The 16,482-nt window shown below is 46.0% G+C and overlaps 1 protein-coding gene across 1 annotated transcript in view; it reads right to left on the bottom strand.

Annotated features, from left to right (window-relative positions):
* MARCH4 (membrane-associated ring finger (C3HC4) 4, E3 ubiquitin protein ligase) overlaps window positions 1-16,482 on the bottom strand; it is a 103,321-nt gene that overhangs the window by 86,602 nt on the left and 237 nt on the right. The window contains exon 2 of the mRNA XM_010569813.1: window positions 16,305-16,466. Coding sequence (XP_010568115.1) covers window positions 16,305-16,466 — 162 coding nt within the window. The remainder of the gene's footprint in view (window positions 1-16,304; window positions 16,467-16,482) is intronic.

Here is a 16,482-nt window from a genome sequence, read left to right as displayed (position 1 = left end):
ATCTGTTTACTACTCTTCAATGTTGTGCGTGCATTTCCAAATTGCTGTTTAGTTATAATAATGTGAACACTCAGCACTTGCAGAGCACCTAGCTTTGAAGTGGTTTAGGTGTTTTATAGTTGAGCAAGGATCCCTTACAGCTTTCCTAGAAGGAAGTGAAGATTTCCAGTCCTGCTTTATGGTGGCATGAAAGGGCCCTATGTATCACTACAGGTGAATCCAGATCCAGACAGACTGTATCTGGATGTAGCAGCTATATGCACACTGGGTATCTGTGTTCCCACATAATCGATGGAGGTCTAGTCAATGTTGACAGCGGAGCCCCGGAGTGAGTCAGCTGAGCAAATGTAGGTGTCTAGCTCTCCAGCTCCACTGACTGTATTGACTAGGGGCACGATTACCTACCTCGAGATGTTTTCCACTAAGAAATCATTGTGTGGGCATGAGTCAAGCTCTTGATTTTTCACTGCCTAGACACCCAGTCCACATGCAGACACCTACGCTGCGACACTCGCATTGAGGTGTCTGCAATCCGCAGCTGCGTTCCGCCTCAGGGATGTACCCAGGATCACAGTTGTTTCAGAGGAGAAGCTGAGATCCCTGGGTTGCTGTTCATCCTCCTTCGTCCGCTTGAACTGGAAGAGGAACCTCCTCTAGTCAAGCTGTCACCATGGGGGAACTGCTCTAAATGTGTCCTCTTAAAGCCAGTGAACAACCCTCTGCCTGGGTTGGGACCTGTTTGTTATCCAGTGACCAAGCTGCCACCTTGACTCTAAAACCTGGGTTTTGCTAAAACTGATCTCTAGGATAACTCTCATCTCAGAGGACAGTGTTTGCTGCTCAGTTCCCCGCATCCTTCAGCCTATTTCTTTTTCTCTGCCAGAAAGACAAACCCTGGCTCTGCAGAAAGCAGAAGTGCCCCTCTCTGGGCACTCATGGAGGCAGGCCGTGTTGTTTTCCTCCATATCACAGTCTGCTCTTTGCTCAGAGGTCTTCTAACATGGGTTAAATACTGCCCTGACCAGGAAGTTTTCTTTACCGCTTGTATTGTCCAGCAAGGGCTCACTACTGTTTCACAGTCACAGCCCCGACATCCCAGTATCTAAAGTGCTCAAGCCTAAACCAAGCCTTTCTGAAACATCCTCACATCTTGGATCTTTCCAGGTCAGCCTGCTTTTATGACCTGGTGAGCCTCATAGCTGACCAGACAGATGGAAAGATCTTTTGCAGTGGGTGGACACAGAGCACTTGTATGGGGATTGAAAAAAACAAAAGACACACAGGCCTGATGTGTGGGCCACTGTGATTCAGCCCAGTCATGACACCCTGCAAATCACCATGCTGCGCTGGATATGCCATGCACATGCGACTGGGAGAAACAGCCAAAGTGCTGATCTGTGAGTACAAATGTACCAGTAACAGTGAAGAGCAGTTACCTTTCAAAGACCACTTTCTGCACAGGAACATCCCTGGCTGGGGGAGCTCTTGGTTGTTGTGTTGTGTCTCCAACCCTGCAGTGAGCTCAGGAGAGACCTCCAGGAAAGCGCCTTGCAGCAGCCTGAAACTGCTGCATCTGCTCAACAGCCCAGATGTGCACCGCGGCATCAAGCTGCTCTCTGCAGGAAAAGCTGACCCACAAGTGACCACTTAATCTCCTTTTCTATCCAATTTGGCTCAGCCACGTGCCACGTGCCTTCCACCACACTGCTGCAAATACGCGCACAGCCGATCCCTGACTAATAGTGAGCGCTGGGATCAGCGCACGCTGCGGCAGTGTGTGATGGCTGGCTGTTGCTTGGAAATCATGCCGATCCTCCAAAGACAGAGGGGCCAGGGAGTGTGTTAGTGGGAACCTAGGTCCCTGACCTCCGTGGTCCTCCCAACTCTCTTATGAAAGCCCCAGAGGGTGTGCAGTCCAGGAGTGGAGCAATGCACTGAAGATACCTATCTCCAATGCTGCTATGCACATTTCAGGAGGGAAGAAAAACAGCTCAAGGCAATGTAGACACAGTGATTTAAAAGGAAACGGATTAAAGACAGACACGTGAGTGCAGCTGTGTCCCAGCAGTTATGCCATATGCATTTATAGGTAGATGGATATCTGGCAAAAATCTCCCCCCCGACAGGATATAAATCATGGGAAGGGCTATTATTCATCCTGCGGCCCACCCATTACACCTGAAGCTATGTCAGAGGGTTACCAAACAGTGTCAACCAGGAGGACTCGTGGGTTTTAATCTCACCCCTGGGAACCAAATACCACAGGGCAGTCTGAGAAAGGGGACTCAGGGGGTGCATATTTGTCCCATACATGGTTAAGGCAGGCTGAATGGCAGGGATCTGGATGGTTTTCCCAATCTCCATGTGTTTGTACAGCCTCTTTTTGAGTCATCAGCATTTCCAGCATACAAATAGCTAAGCGCCTTAGGAACATGTACCTAGGGGTAGAGACCTTGGCCAGTACTGATGGCTGGTAAGCGTATGAAAATGCAAAACAGCTGTCAGTGGAAGTGAGTTTTGAACTCCAGGTTGCTTCATTTCCAGCTGAGCAAATTTTCTCTTATTTTACAGGATACAGACAGAACATACTGTCTTGTGCCTAAGCACCACTCCTTGTCTCTGCAATACAACAGAACAAGTAGCCTAATCAGGCCAAAATGCAGAGCATGCTGAAAAACTGGGAACATTCAGGATGTAGTTAGAGAAGGTGAAAACCTCCCCTGTAGCCTAAGAGGGCTGGTACTGCTGCTCCAATCACAGCGTTTAGGGGCAGAGGATTATCTGGTGAGAAAAGGCAGAGAGTTACATTCTCCCATTGGAGAGACATCATCTGGAGAGGGATGAAATTATAAATCCTATGGAAGGAGATACACAAGTGGGGAAAGGCAGAACTGGGAGTGATGCAAAGAAGCAAGGAGCAGATGAATGTCATTGGGCTCTTTTGGTGGTGGTGGGATCGCCTGCAGGAACAAACCAGTCAGGCTCCGTCAGGTGCAACGCAACCTTGTGCTCATCACAGAAGCAAAGCACGTGTTTTCCAGCTGCTTCTCTCCCAAGATCATCCCACTGCACTTTCTGTTTCATCAGAGAAACCCTATCTCAGTGGCCTCCTCGCATCCATTACAGGGAAAAATAAGTGGATCCAACCCAAACAGAAAACAGAGACATGCTATGGTAGCAAACCTCCTGCCAGCTTCAGAGATTGCAACATTTGCCTGGCATGTTTCTGATCCTCCTAAACACAGACAGAGCAGCTCAGTTACATGCACACACACATTTGTACACCTTGCATTTGCAAATAATCTCTGATGTGGAGCCTCTGAGGCTGCTCTATGGAAATCCATAAGCCTGTAGCTGTCTCTGCATCCCCCTTGGCTTACCATGACAGTAACAACTTCTGAAGAGTCCCAGCAGCTTAGTTTGCTTTCCCACTGACCGATGCACTCTGGCTGCCTCTGATCAAAGCTCCTCCTCTCGTTAAGTTGCACAGAATTATTTCCGATATTCTCCCCACCGTTCATGCTCACTTAACTGTCTACAATCGGTCCCACGATCACCTGGCTCTCCACTCCAGTTTGGTTTACTATAGCTATCAAATGACACGCCGGGTGACACGCAGGGCTCTGTAGGTTTGGGAAAGAGGTGCTGCCATCAGCCAACGACAAAAGATGTTGGTTCAGGCTTTCAGGCCATCCTAGGACAGCCCTACATCAACTCCCTCCATGCCCGTACTCCCTAAAGGGCAAACACCATCATCTGGCTGGGTGTGAGTGCCCTGCTGTGAAGTGCCCTTGGAGGAGGCTGCCTGAAGTAACAGATCCTGGACTGTGACCAGTGGAGAAGACTCCAAAACTTTTACTATGTGGTTCCTCAGTTTTCCTAAATGTGCAATTTTCTGAAATACTTAGTATTGCATTCGAACTTGCTAGGCTCAGCCTCTGCTGGCAGATGGATCTTTTTCTTGCCTTTTTTAAACAGAATAGAGAACAAAAAATCAAAACCAGAAGTTCTCAGAGCAATGGAGCCAAACAAAGTTAGGTTTCCCCTATTTGTACCTGGGAGTAAGGTGGCTTCTTTGATGTCGAACAGGGGTGGACCTCTTATGACAGTTCTCCTCCATGGCATCACAAACCCAATATGGGCAGTATGCCCCACTTGGCCACTTATTTTCATGCAACTCATAAAAGCTTAAGAATTCTGCAGCATTTATTTATCAACGGTGGCTGAATTTGGCAAAGAAGTTTAAATGTCACTGAGTGTATCTCATGGACTTAGAACTTACATGGACAAGTACTGTTGATTAGGAAAGCAAGCTAGAAAGAGAGAAAAGAATATTTTTCATTTTTATTAAAGTACATCTTGGGACAGGTTGTGAACAGCTTTCTAGACAAATTAATTGAAGGCATAAAGCAAAAATAGCCTGTAGAAGAGAGAATGGCTGTGAGCTTCCAGAAAGCAGCAATTGTAACAATGCTTTTGTTTGTTATAAAGAGACTAATGGCTGTTTTGGTAGTCATTAGACAACGTATAATAAATTTCTGCTATGTTGCATATTTTTAAAGATTCCTAATTTTTCAAAATCTGCTTTTGCAAAGTTGAAAACCTTAGTTACAGACCTCTTTTTGCTTATCCTTCTGTTCAATTTAAAAAGAAACAGTTCTCATTCAATCAAGCTTTTCTACAACCAGTATTTCTATAAGACTCAGATTTGAAATAGTATCACCTCTTGGAGGTTTAGTGATTATTGGATCAAGAAGTGTCTTGGCTATGACAAACAGAAATATCTGAGCCTTTGCTATTATTAGCGATGTTTGTTCTCATTCTTCAATCTATGTCTGGGCGGCTATTTTCCCTTGGTATTTATCTGACTACTATTACAAAAATCTCAGCCCCTGTCCAAATCCACTCTGGGGAGCTAGAGCAGACATTTAATCCTATCTTTTGCATAGCTCCTCCTAAAATCACTGTAAAGGCTAAGGGGAGAGCTTATTGCTGTCTTCAGCCACCTCACGGAAAGGCACAGCAAAGAGAGCCAGACTCTTCTCAAAGGTGCATGGTTATAAGATGAGAGGCAACAGACACAATCTGGAACACAAGAAATTCTGATTAGAAATCAGAAAAAAACCACTTTCACCATAAGGGAGGTCAAATATTGGACCAGGGGTCCTGAGAGGTGAGTGCAATAACTGTCCTTAGAGATATCCAGCTCTCAGCTGCGCAAGGCCCAGAGCAACCTGATCTGGTCGGATCTGCTTGTGTAGGGGGTTGGACAAGATGACCTCCAGAGGTCCCTGCATTCTAAATTATTCTGGGGTTGTGTGCTTTTGTTTGACCTGACCTATAACACTCAGAACTGTCACCTTCACCTGACATTTGCATCACATGCCTGAGCACACCTCCAAAGAGATGAAGTTCTTGTCTGGCAACACCAAGACAAAGGTGAGAGAAGAAATCTCTTGAATAGCTGCAGGATGGGAAGGCCAGGGGCTTTCCTGCAGATTTTCGCATGTCTGCAAGAAGGGCAAGAAATGAATCCATAAGGACTGGGAAAGAGAATAACGATGGCAGCTGGGCCAGGTTATGGCAGCTTAGCAAGCTGGATTTTATGTAGGAGTCCTCACTGCAGGCTTTGGGGGCTGTAGAAATGTTTTTCTTAGAAATGATGTAGCAATCCTGTCTATGAAGAAAATTTTCCAAATGTGGGTTAAATGTAGGTGACAGCACTTCTTCTCTCATATGTCAGAGGAGGCTATGAACTGGTTTTTCCTAACTAGCTGAATCCCATGCATGTTTTCCCAGGCTGAAAGTTTCTTGCTTTCAATCTGATGTGGAATAAACCAGTATTCAACACAGAACTTTTTCCATGAGGGAAATCTTCTCTGCCAGCCAGCCCAAGGGTTTCTGAAGCTGGTTTCTAAGGATGCACACAGTACACAGTCCTTTCTGTGACAGAAAAGACAAAAGTTCATATGCAAAGACAGTTTCAGTTCCTTGTTTCCCCAGACGTTCTCCTTGGGCACTGCAACAATTTCCCATTGTTGGAGATTTTAAAATCAAGATGGGATATTTCTTCTCCAGTCCTTGCACAGCTATTAACCTTCAAGCGGGAATTTCGTTGAGGGAACTTATTTCACTGCTATTATGGAGAGGTTCAGACTAGACTAGCCCAATAACCCCCTCTGGCCCTAAATCTTGTAGGAATTCACCTCTCTTCAATGTTAAGGAAATGTTGGGGTTTTATGTCCTAAAATGTGAGCTCTTTAGGGCAAGAAAAGCCTTTGCTTCACTTCTTGGTGCAATGCTTGACATACTGACATCCTCTAAAGGTTACCACAGTATTAAAATAAAGAATGGTCTAGAGGCCAGAAGCACCCATGACTTTACTTCTGTCTCTTGTGCAAACCCTCTCTTTAATTACTTAACTGCTATTTCTCTCTGATATAGTATTTTATTATTACCTACTTTTCTTGAATGCTCATCTGATCTGTCTTAATGTTCTTTTAATATCAGTTGGAATGGGATAATAATCTGCTTGTACTTCTCCAGTACCTTTAATCCTGGCAGGTCCTAGTGTACTCAACAAGGAGAAAAGGAAAGGGAAAGTGCTTCATTCATCAGACAGGGCAAGGTCATGCAGGGTATCAGACAGGCTGGAAAGACCTGACACAACTAAAAGTGTTGGGGTGTTTGGAGGGGCAGGTTTAGCCCATGGCCCTGTACTTGCAGACAGTGCAAACCATCCTTTGAGCTTTAGTTCACCGCCTGCATGAAATTGCCAGGGTAGGTGCTGATGTGATGTGGGTGAAGTGTCAGCAGGAATCCTGCATGCCAATGCTGTATGTTTTGTCTTCATCAGATTCATCCACAGCGCTTTCTTGGCTCTCCCAAAGACTGGGAATTGGAGTAAAAAGGTATCCAGGATCTACCTGGGCAAGGACAGGGAACACTCACTGATGGGAGGGGAGATGCACGGCGAAGTTCTCAGGGAAACCACTTCTTCCATCAAAATAGCATTCAAAGAATTGAACTTCACACCTTGGTTTTGACTCAACTGAAGCAGGGCAATGCCTGTGCTGGGAAGGCGGAGAAGACGGAATGACAGAAATGAAGGCAAGAAATGAGGATCTGAGCAAGTATCTGTGCAACCCAAAAGAAAGCAAATTAAGATCTGGGCACAATACGAATACACAGCTGGGAGGTGAGAGGAAAGAAGCTCAAGTTGAGGGTAGGGTTAATGCCCTGAGTGACAGTGGTAGCACAGGAGGAAGGCAGAAAAAAGATGGACATGGAGGAGAATGTTGGATACAAGAAATCTGAGCTGATGCCAGAGCATTCAGTAACAGATGCCTAGGAGACAGGAGATCTGGGGTTGGACTGAAGAAAATCAACCTTGCAGAACCAGCCTTAAGGGCTGACATAATGGAGGAAGTGGACGAGCTGGGGAAAGATGGGAAGGACAAGGAGAAAGGAGCTTTGTGGGACGCCATTAGGGGATTGTGGAGGAAATGTGATCCACCCCATCAATGATAAAGTGATAGGAGAAGCAGGAGAGAAATGGGGGATGGAGGGGCAACACTTCAAGCAGGACTGGCTGGAGGCCTGCATCTGTCAGGAAAGGTCATATTCAGCATTGCTGAGAGCAGCTTTAATTGGGGGCAAAGAGCAGAGACAGGAACAGCCCCAGCCATGAGTCTCATCTCTGGCCACCAAGGGATCCTTAAAGAAAAGCACAGCTGCTTCTTCAGCCTTTTCCTCCCAACTCTCCTCAGAAATCAAGGCAGAAGAGCTCAAGTCATTAATGACACGGAAGATTCAATAGAGTTAATGCTCACTGCATCTGCAGACCCATCTGGAAGGGCCTGCTACTGCGGAGGAGAGGTCTGGGGAAAAAAGGATGCAATTCAGCAGGGCCAAGTACTGCTCCTCCACCAAGGCAGTAACGCCAACTGCACAGAGCCAAGATGGAGGAGGACTGTCCAGAAAGCAGTTCTGAAGGACATGGAGATTATATGGGATCATGAGTTGAGTAACAATCAATAATCTTCTGTTGTTCCATAAATAAATAAATAAATAAATAAATAGGGCAAACATCACCCTGGAATGGATGGCATCTGTTATCTGTTACGCAGGATTCAAACCTTTCTGCACTGCTCAGCACTGACAAGGACTCACCTGGATAATTGTTTCCAACTTTAGACAGTGCATTTAAAGCAAAATATGGACCATTTGGTGAAAGTCCAGAGGATAACACCAAGGATGATTAGAGGTCTAGAAAACATGTCATAAGAGCACAGGTAGAACTGGGATTGTTTGGCCTAGAGAAGAACAGGGAATGTCATGGCTGCAGTTGTCACTTGAACTTGTAAACTCCTTAGAGGATGAATTTTCGCTATATTTACATGCAACTACTGGATAATACCTTCAATTACTTACTGCTTGGATAAAAGGAAACAGTAAAAATAACTTCCTGTCTTCCTAATGGGCAGGGCAAGAAGAAATGGGCTGCAGCAGGAAAGATGGAGCCTCCAACCATGATCACCATTAAGAACTGGTTAGATCAGCCTCTGTCAGGATTTTGGATGGGTGGAATAACTGATCTCTTGAGACCTGGACATTGCCCAGTGCTTGGGCGTGATCAGTGCATGGATTGAGTAACAGAAGCTAAACCCACATAGTACCAGAGGTTACCATGGTGGTCACAGGGAACAGCTTCACAGAGGCTGCAGCTATGGGGCTGTCTGCATCCAGTGAGGGCAAACACCTCCAAGTGCTCAATGCACTACAAACTTTAAAGGTGCTTCTTACATGGATCTCTTAGCTAATGACACATACTGTTTGCATGGAAAAGGTGACCTGACAGCCTTACCTTAAACAGAAATACCCTGTCAATCAAGCAACCCTTGATAAACTTCTGCTAAGAGTGACATAGCACAATTGGACACCACAAAGATAGCAGCAGTCTTTGGCCTCCCAAACTGGTGGAATATCAAATTCATTTTCTCTCTCCTGTTCTGCAATGTTGTTCTGTATGTGGACCTGCTGGTCTAAAATGTCTGTGACTCCATGGTAAAAAGTATGGCTGACAGTCCTATTCTCCAACCATAACGGAAGTTCCCCACAAAGTTCTTCTACAGAGGACAGAAAACTTTCTTAGGAGTCTGTTCAAGATTGAACTACCCCATCCTCCATGGAGTTCACACAGTTTTCCCCAAGCACAGCCTGGTTTCTCCACCAAACACAACGCACCAGATGTAGGAAAGAATAAAACAACATGTAAAACATATTTTTGCTTATTATTCTCCCATTCTGTACCATCCCTTCCTTCACTCCCACCCAGGGAAGTAGCTTAAACTCATGTGGCTGTTGTGAGTGATGCCACCAGTGTTCAAGCTGCAAACAGAGGATGCTTGGATAAAATGGGACACAGGCCATAGGAGAACCTGTGCAGAGTACAGCTAGATAGGCTGGATGGGACCAAGGTCTGATGTGTCACTTGACTTTGGCCAAGAAGAAGAGAAGGAAGAGGAGGTGAGAGAAAACCACCAAATAGCATAAAGAAGAAGAAATGACACAACAGAAGAAAAGATGTGTAAGGATTTCAGGATCTGGGCTCTGTCACTGGAACCAGTCTGCCCACCAACATTTTGCCTTATCTCATCACTTTTCACAGAAGGGCATAGGGACAGCCATTTATTATCTACATAGGTTTCCAGGTCTTGCTGTTTTTTAACTCACCAGAAGAAAGTCATCACTCATCACTCTCCACTGCCAACAATGTAATCTGCTCTACTGTAACCAGTGATAAATCAGAAAAGGATAAAAGGTCAGTTGTGAAAAGATGGGGGAAGCTAAGGAAGTCTTCAGCACCAAGCAATTCATTTTAGGCAAGTAACCCTGATTAACAAAGGAAAAGGAGAAAGATAAAAAGTTAACGAGCTATTCTGTGAGTATTATTTGAGTCTGGTTTCCCATGGAAACCATATCATGTTGGTTTGGGGTTTTTTTATCTGATGGGATACACACTGCTGTTAAAGCTTTTGCTCCAGCTGAAGTTCTGTCATGCATGGACTCTACAGAGTGTAGCACAGCCAATGCTATGATCTCTCCCACAACAGGATGTTTCTAGGTTTCCTCTTCTTCATCCAGCTAGTTTTCATGAAACTTGCAGAAATGTATTGCCTTTCAGATCTCCATTTTCTGCCAAATCTGGCTGAAATTGGCCAATAGGTTTAGAGGAGGGCTGATGAGCATCAACTCTAACAGCTAACACTGTCACATGGCTTTATTCCTTTAGAATCATCAATAAAAGGGATGGAGTGGCCATAGATATGGACCAATAACAATTATAGTCTATCTTATTATCTTACTCCAGGCCTAGGAGTGATGAAAACATGTGCAGCACATACATAGGACACACAGCATCATAGATTTTTGGCACAACTATATTTCTGACTTCTGGACTGGGCCAGCCTTAGATGGAAAAATACGAATGTGAGCAAAAGGCTGCCACAGAGGAGGCCCTTGCAGGGAATGAATTTTTGCTTGAAAGACAACCTGAATGCAAGTCAGTTTTGTACAAACAGAGCCCTTCCAGGAGCAAGTGTTGCCTTTGTGGAAATAACAGTGACTCTACAGATGCAAACAATGGAGCTACAAGCTTTTGCATTGCTTGTTCTGTCACTAACTGACATCAGCCACTGTTAATCATGGCCTGAAATGTATATTTAAAAAACAGTGACACAAACACAGACAAGTTCCTTCATGAAGCCTTCTACATGAGGAAAAGTAAAAGAAAAGAAAAACTGCTCCTCAGGCTAGCTAGTGGCACTGAAATAAATGGGTCAGGCATCAGAGTTTCAGCAGGCACAAAAGGTGAAAACCCTGTCTCCTGGAGCAATTAGAAGTCAATGGGATTAGTGGCCTTCACTATTATTTATAGAAAACCCGCTGTGTGCACAACATTATTGAAATACAGGGGTCAAGTCTCTGCTACTGGATGCCTACCCTTTTGCTGTTGAAGTTAATGGGAACTTTGCCAATCAACTCTGTGGCAACAGAGTCTAAATCTAAAATAGATGACATCCTAGGCTCCATTCAGTTGATGGCTCAAGCAAAGCTTCTGCTGAAGCCCAAAATGTTCTGCCTCCACAGTATAGACTTGATCCTGGGACAGATGAAACGACAGAGTTAGGTATAGAGGTGTTAAGATTCAAAGATGGGAAGGCAGAGAGGTAGACTGCAAACGTCACAGGAAGCATCTTCCCTTCCTTTCTGTCATAAATCACAATATACAGATTAAAATCTAAAGGGCTGCATCCCATCAGTTTTAGCAGGACTGGCTGTTTTCCAATGAATGATTCTCCTTCTAACACCAAGTAAATGAATCCTGTGGGAACACACCTATGAAAAGTACATGGATGGGAAGCCTGCACTGTCATTATGTGATTCAACATGGTTGAAAACAGTGATGGTCTAGCCAATTTGGTCAGACCCCGCTAAACACCAGCATCTCCCTTCCTGAGTTTCCCTGGCTCTGGACGTGCTTGTGATGCTGGCTGCACAGTCGTTTCTTCTTCCACTCATTCATTGTCACACTCGTGCCCTGAATTCTGCCACAGGCTACCTCTTTCCCTCTTTGTCTCACTCTAGAAAAGAGGTACCTGATTCTGCTCTATTTTACGACGTTGTAAATCAGAAATGAAGCATCCCAGAGACTTCCTCCACTCCCCTGCTGCTGAGAGACCAATCTGTAGAGTGGCGGTATTTCCTGGCTTAGTTCATGCCTTCTCCGCAGACACTACCAGGCGGGAAGCTAATGACAGCTTTTGCCAGTTTCTGTATTTATAACAGGAATGGAGTTGAGATTCTGACATGTTTTTTCAAGCAACACACGCTAATGACCAGCCATTCGATGGTACTAACCATACACTGAGCCTACATAGGGTGCCCAAGAATGGTGTGTTAATCCAGACCAAGTAATTTAGGGCCACCTTAGCATTAGAGAGGCCCTGAGCATGGCAGGTGCCTACATGTTGAAGACATTACAATACATGTGGATGAAATCCAGACATGCCCCTGGAGAGGCAGATCTCACTGGCCATGCACAGGGGCTGGTGAGCTGTGGGGCTGGAGACCAGCCCCAGGGCTTTGCTCCTCTTCAGTGTTACCCTGATCTCTAGATTGGCTTCAGACCTGAAGCATGAATTTTACTTTCAGAAAAGTTATCATTAATTGTGATGACTCTAGATATCCTTAATAACCACATGGCTTTGCAATCCTTTATTAAACTTAGTCAACTTCTTCGTCCTGCTAACGCCCTGCAACGAGGAGCTCCACAGCCTCATGACAGATCACATGGAAATGCATGTCCTAATATCCATTATAAGTTGTCTTCCCTTCCAATTTCCTTGAAGGTCTTCACGTTCTCATATTACCGAGTTAGTGTCCCTAAAGTCTGGAGGAGTCTTCAGTGGGAAGAATAGTCTATTTTCAAACATTTCTATTGAATACCAAACTAAGTCCAAGCTAGCAGCCTGCAGGCAAAAGAGTCCACAGTCTGTTCTCTCTGATCCTCCTGAGCCAACCAATCCTATCTGCACTGACTTTTCAAATCTCCATCTTTACAGTATTTTTCCCCAGAACAGAGAAATAGAGAAACGCAGACAGAAACTGGCAGGTAAGAAAAGATGTATGCATGCTCTAACTGACAATATAACAAGCAATCCTTGAGACACACTGATTTCCAAATTATCTCAGTTTCATTTAAGAACGCTTTTCTATTTATTTTCAGCACAGCTAGCACCAACTCTGAGCTCCTAAACCCTGCCGTACTGCTAACTCCTTGTGACATGGGCAAACAGTTGATCTGCTGTTGTGAAAGGACTTTTAACCCATGCCTTTTCCTGCTGCTCTCCACGACTTGCTTTCAACTTGGATCCATACCAAGCACTGTGAAACATTTGTGAGAGTGGAGCTCATCTCAGTTTCTTTCTCTTGCAGAACATTGTCAGAGATCCAGGAAAGCAGACAAAATTCTGCCAATGCTGAGCATTAACCAAAACAGAAGAAAATACTCCAGCATCTTCCTTTCTCACTTTCTCCCCAGAGCTTTGCCATTCAGTCCAGGGTCTCAGAATTAGCTGACACAATGGTGCAGGACGCTCACTCAGTGAAACTTTTGAAAATGCCAAGCAAGCCCCCGAAAGGCAATGCCACTACCAAGCTCAGAGTTCAGCTCATCAGCTTTCACAATGTTAAGCCCTTGTTTTCAATAAAAGCAACTGACTTTTTCAACTGCCAGACCTGAGCAAAGCTTGCTCTTCATGCCCTCAAAATGGGAGTCCAGATGCTGTGATCACCTGGCCATCTTTCTCGTCCGCACCACTGGTTTCTCTCGAGTAACATGCAAGGATCAGAACAGTTTTACAATAACGAGCTTTACTCCTTCCTACGGTCCTCAGCACATTTTTAAATGAAAGAATCAGCTTACCCATAAGAGCTACAAACAAACATGAGGAGCTTAAGATATAAGCAATTCACTAGCCTGAAGTATCATGCGTGTAGGGCAATCATAAATTTAAAGTGAAAATCCCTACTGATTTTGTTTTGCATTAGATATTAAATAAAACCTACTTGCGAAGCCAGATTAGTAAGAAACCTTTTTGGCTGTTGTAATTTTTTTTTTTCTTTTTAAATCAAAACAGGATTAAAACATCTTTTGGAGACTCACTGTCATTTTATCTGGGTAAACAAGCTTAGAGCGCCTAACAGTCAATTTATAATGAAGGCTTTTGTTCTTGGTACTGTGATGCAGCCCTGCAAATTTGCCCACAGCTGCAGCAGTTTTAGATGTTTTTGACAGGTAAATAAAACACTGTTTATATCTCTCATTGTTATTAATCCACAGAGTAAAGAACTAGCAATTACATTTTGTTTCCAAGTGGATAAATTTTCATGATGATCTTGGCAAGGGTGGTATAGAATAATGTGCATCTATGACTTTTATAGTTGTGAGGGTCCAAAACATGAAGGGTCTTTGCTCAGCTGTTGAGTTGGAAAACGAATGGGAAATAAAGGCTAAACCAGTAATAACCACCATAATAAAAAAGAACATGGAATTTGGGATTTAGTCCTGTTGGAGTTTTATTGACGTAAGGGCCAAATAAACCAAACTGCCTGTCTTGACATCAGCTGCACTGATTCAGCTCTCAGTTATTCTGAACCGTACTTCTAGGAAGCTGTGTCAGGATCTGGCTGTGCTTTAAAACCCCACGATTTGGGCCTCCATAATGACTTGTGCTTCCCAGCTGCTGCGGAGCAAAGGGTTTCAGATACTCCTCAAGCCATGCTGGTGATGAAAAAATTATTTGTGGAATAAGGTACTGCTCAAGGATGAGTGGCAGAATCCAGCTGTAAGTGTCTTATTATATTGGTCAGAAACTGTGAGAAGCAAAAAAGAGAAATCCTGGTGAAACTCTGTTAGATGCCAGTCACGTCTGCTCAGCTTCTCACTCAGGTAGGCTGGCAGATGGTCAGCAAATAGTCTCACTTTTACAATGCAACCTACACAGGTTTTCAGTGTGAAAATTAGCATCCAATTATTTTCGAGCATTAATGTTCTCCAAGGAAGCAAGTTACCTTTATTTTATTTCTGCTTAGGCTCTGTTTTCTCACACACGTAAGCCAATCTTGCAGGCACTACGTCTCGTGTACACAGACAGAATGGCAAGCCAGGGAAGAGTACTAGAAATGTGGAATAATGCAAATTCCCAGGGAGAGAGTTGCATGACTTCCAACTTTTAGAAAAGACAGGGAGGAGACAGTCAAGTGAGGAAGGCATACAGCATCTCCGAAAAAGAATGATTTCCCCCACCCCCAATCTAAAAGCCTGTGGTGAAAATTGTCTCACAGCTATCAGTCAGCTGCATAAACCATTAGAGAAGGCTACAGTCCATTGAGCACCCAGCTCTGATCTATGAAACCCTTGGTATGACACATCCAGCAGGGCTGTGGGTATTTAGATGAGTTGGTGGCAGGCCCTGCTTCTCCCAAAGAAGAATGGGAGCCCATTCCCCACCTCCCCGCCCCCATCACCACCATCCTCGGACCGACACAAGGGAAGGCACGATCACTGCATTACAGACGTGGGCAGCCTTGGGACAGGCAGGACATCTGCCAGAGCGTGGCCACTCTCAGATGAGCACTGGCTCTCCTCAGCAGAGCACACAGGTCCATGAAGGGGAAAGACGACATGGGGCAAAACCCGTTTTGCTCAAGATTTCAACGTATCGTCTTTCGTGCCAGGATCTCTGCCTAAAATGGAAATGGGTATCAGCCAAGTCGAACCTCGCAACCCTTTCTCGTGCAAGGATCCCTTATTATCCCAGGTAACAGGACTACCCCGAGTAATAAAGGTTATCTGCATATCTGGGCTTGATCTCACAAGCAGAGGTCTGCAGCTTTCCTTGCCGCCTGCAGCTGTGTCACGTTAGCTACAAATGTTGCTGTGTATATCACTGTAAGGAAGTTGCCATCCTGAAAATACGTGAACTGCTTTTAATTGTCATTAAATAGGGAGAATAATGCCCCAGGGTGGCACCTTATGTTCTAGCGAGGTTGCGTTTGTTTCATTCTCCTGTGCGGTGGCGGGAAACTTCCCTGGCCTAACCTCGGTCTGTACCAACGACCATCTCACGGCTGCAGCTCCAGCAGGTACAGTTGCAACCAGCGGTTTTCCTCCTCTAGCTAGTGCAACTGGGAGCATGGGAGCGGTGGCAAACCCGCAGAGCTCCTACTAGCCGTCCCCTGGGAACCACCGATGAGGTGGGGCTGCCTCCTGCCACGTGTTTATACAGACTGAAGTTGTATTTTTACAAGCAAACAGCACATTAAACGCATCCTTTGCATCACTTCTGGGATCACGGCAACTGGGTGCCCACGAGGCGACAAAAAGCCCCCCTCGCCCAGATGCGCTCTGCTCCACGAAGGGGTCCGCGGGTCCCTGCCTCGCCACGGCTGCACGGCTCTGAGGCCGGGCACGGGCGCCCGGGGCAAGGCTGCCGGCCGGCAGAGAGGGACGGAGCGGGCCTCCACCCCACGATTCCCCGGGAAACACCACCGAGGCGCAAAATCCTGGAGCCCAGGGCCCCGGGCGGAGGGCCGAGCCCCTCGGGCTTTGGGGTCCCGTTCCGGGCACGGGGGAGACGCCGGCCAGCAGCAGGCCCCAGTTCCCGCGGGCTGGAGCACCGCTGCCATGGGGCGAGCCGACCCCCCGCCCCAGCGCCCCCCGCCCCCCGCGGGCTCACCTGCTCGGGCCCCTGGAAGCAGATCCTGCAGAGCGGGGTGCGGATGCCGCTGTCGACGCTGCTGCCCAGCGAGTAGCGGTCCTCGGCCTTGCCCTTGCCGAAGTCATCCGAGGAGGTGCTGCTGGGCAGGGAGGCGGGCGGCTCCCCGGCGGGGCTGCCCCACTCCTCGGCGGCCGGG

Source organism: Haliaeetus leucocephalus, unplaced genomic scaffold (genome assembly GCF_000737465.1).
Source record: "Haliaeetus leucocephalus isolate CR32 unplaced genomic scaffold, Haliaeetus_leucocephalus-4.0 Scaffold1, whole genome shotgun sequence".
Classification (NCBI taxonomy): domain Eukaryota; kingdom Metazoa; phylum Chordata; class Aves; order Accipitriformes; family Accipitridae; genus Haliaeetus; species Haliaeetus leucocephalus.
Note: the sequence above shows the minus strand (reverse complement) of the source record. Positions and strands in the feature narration are given on the sequence as shown.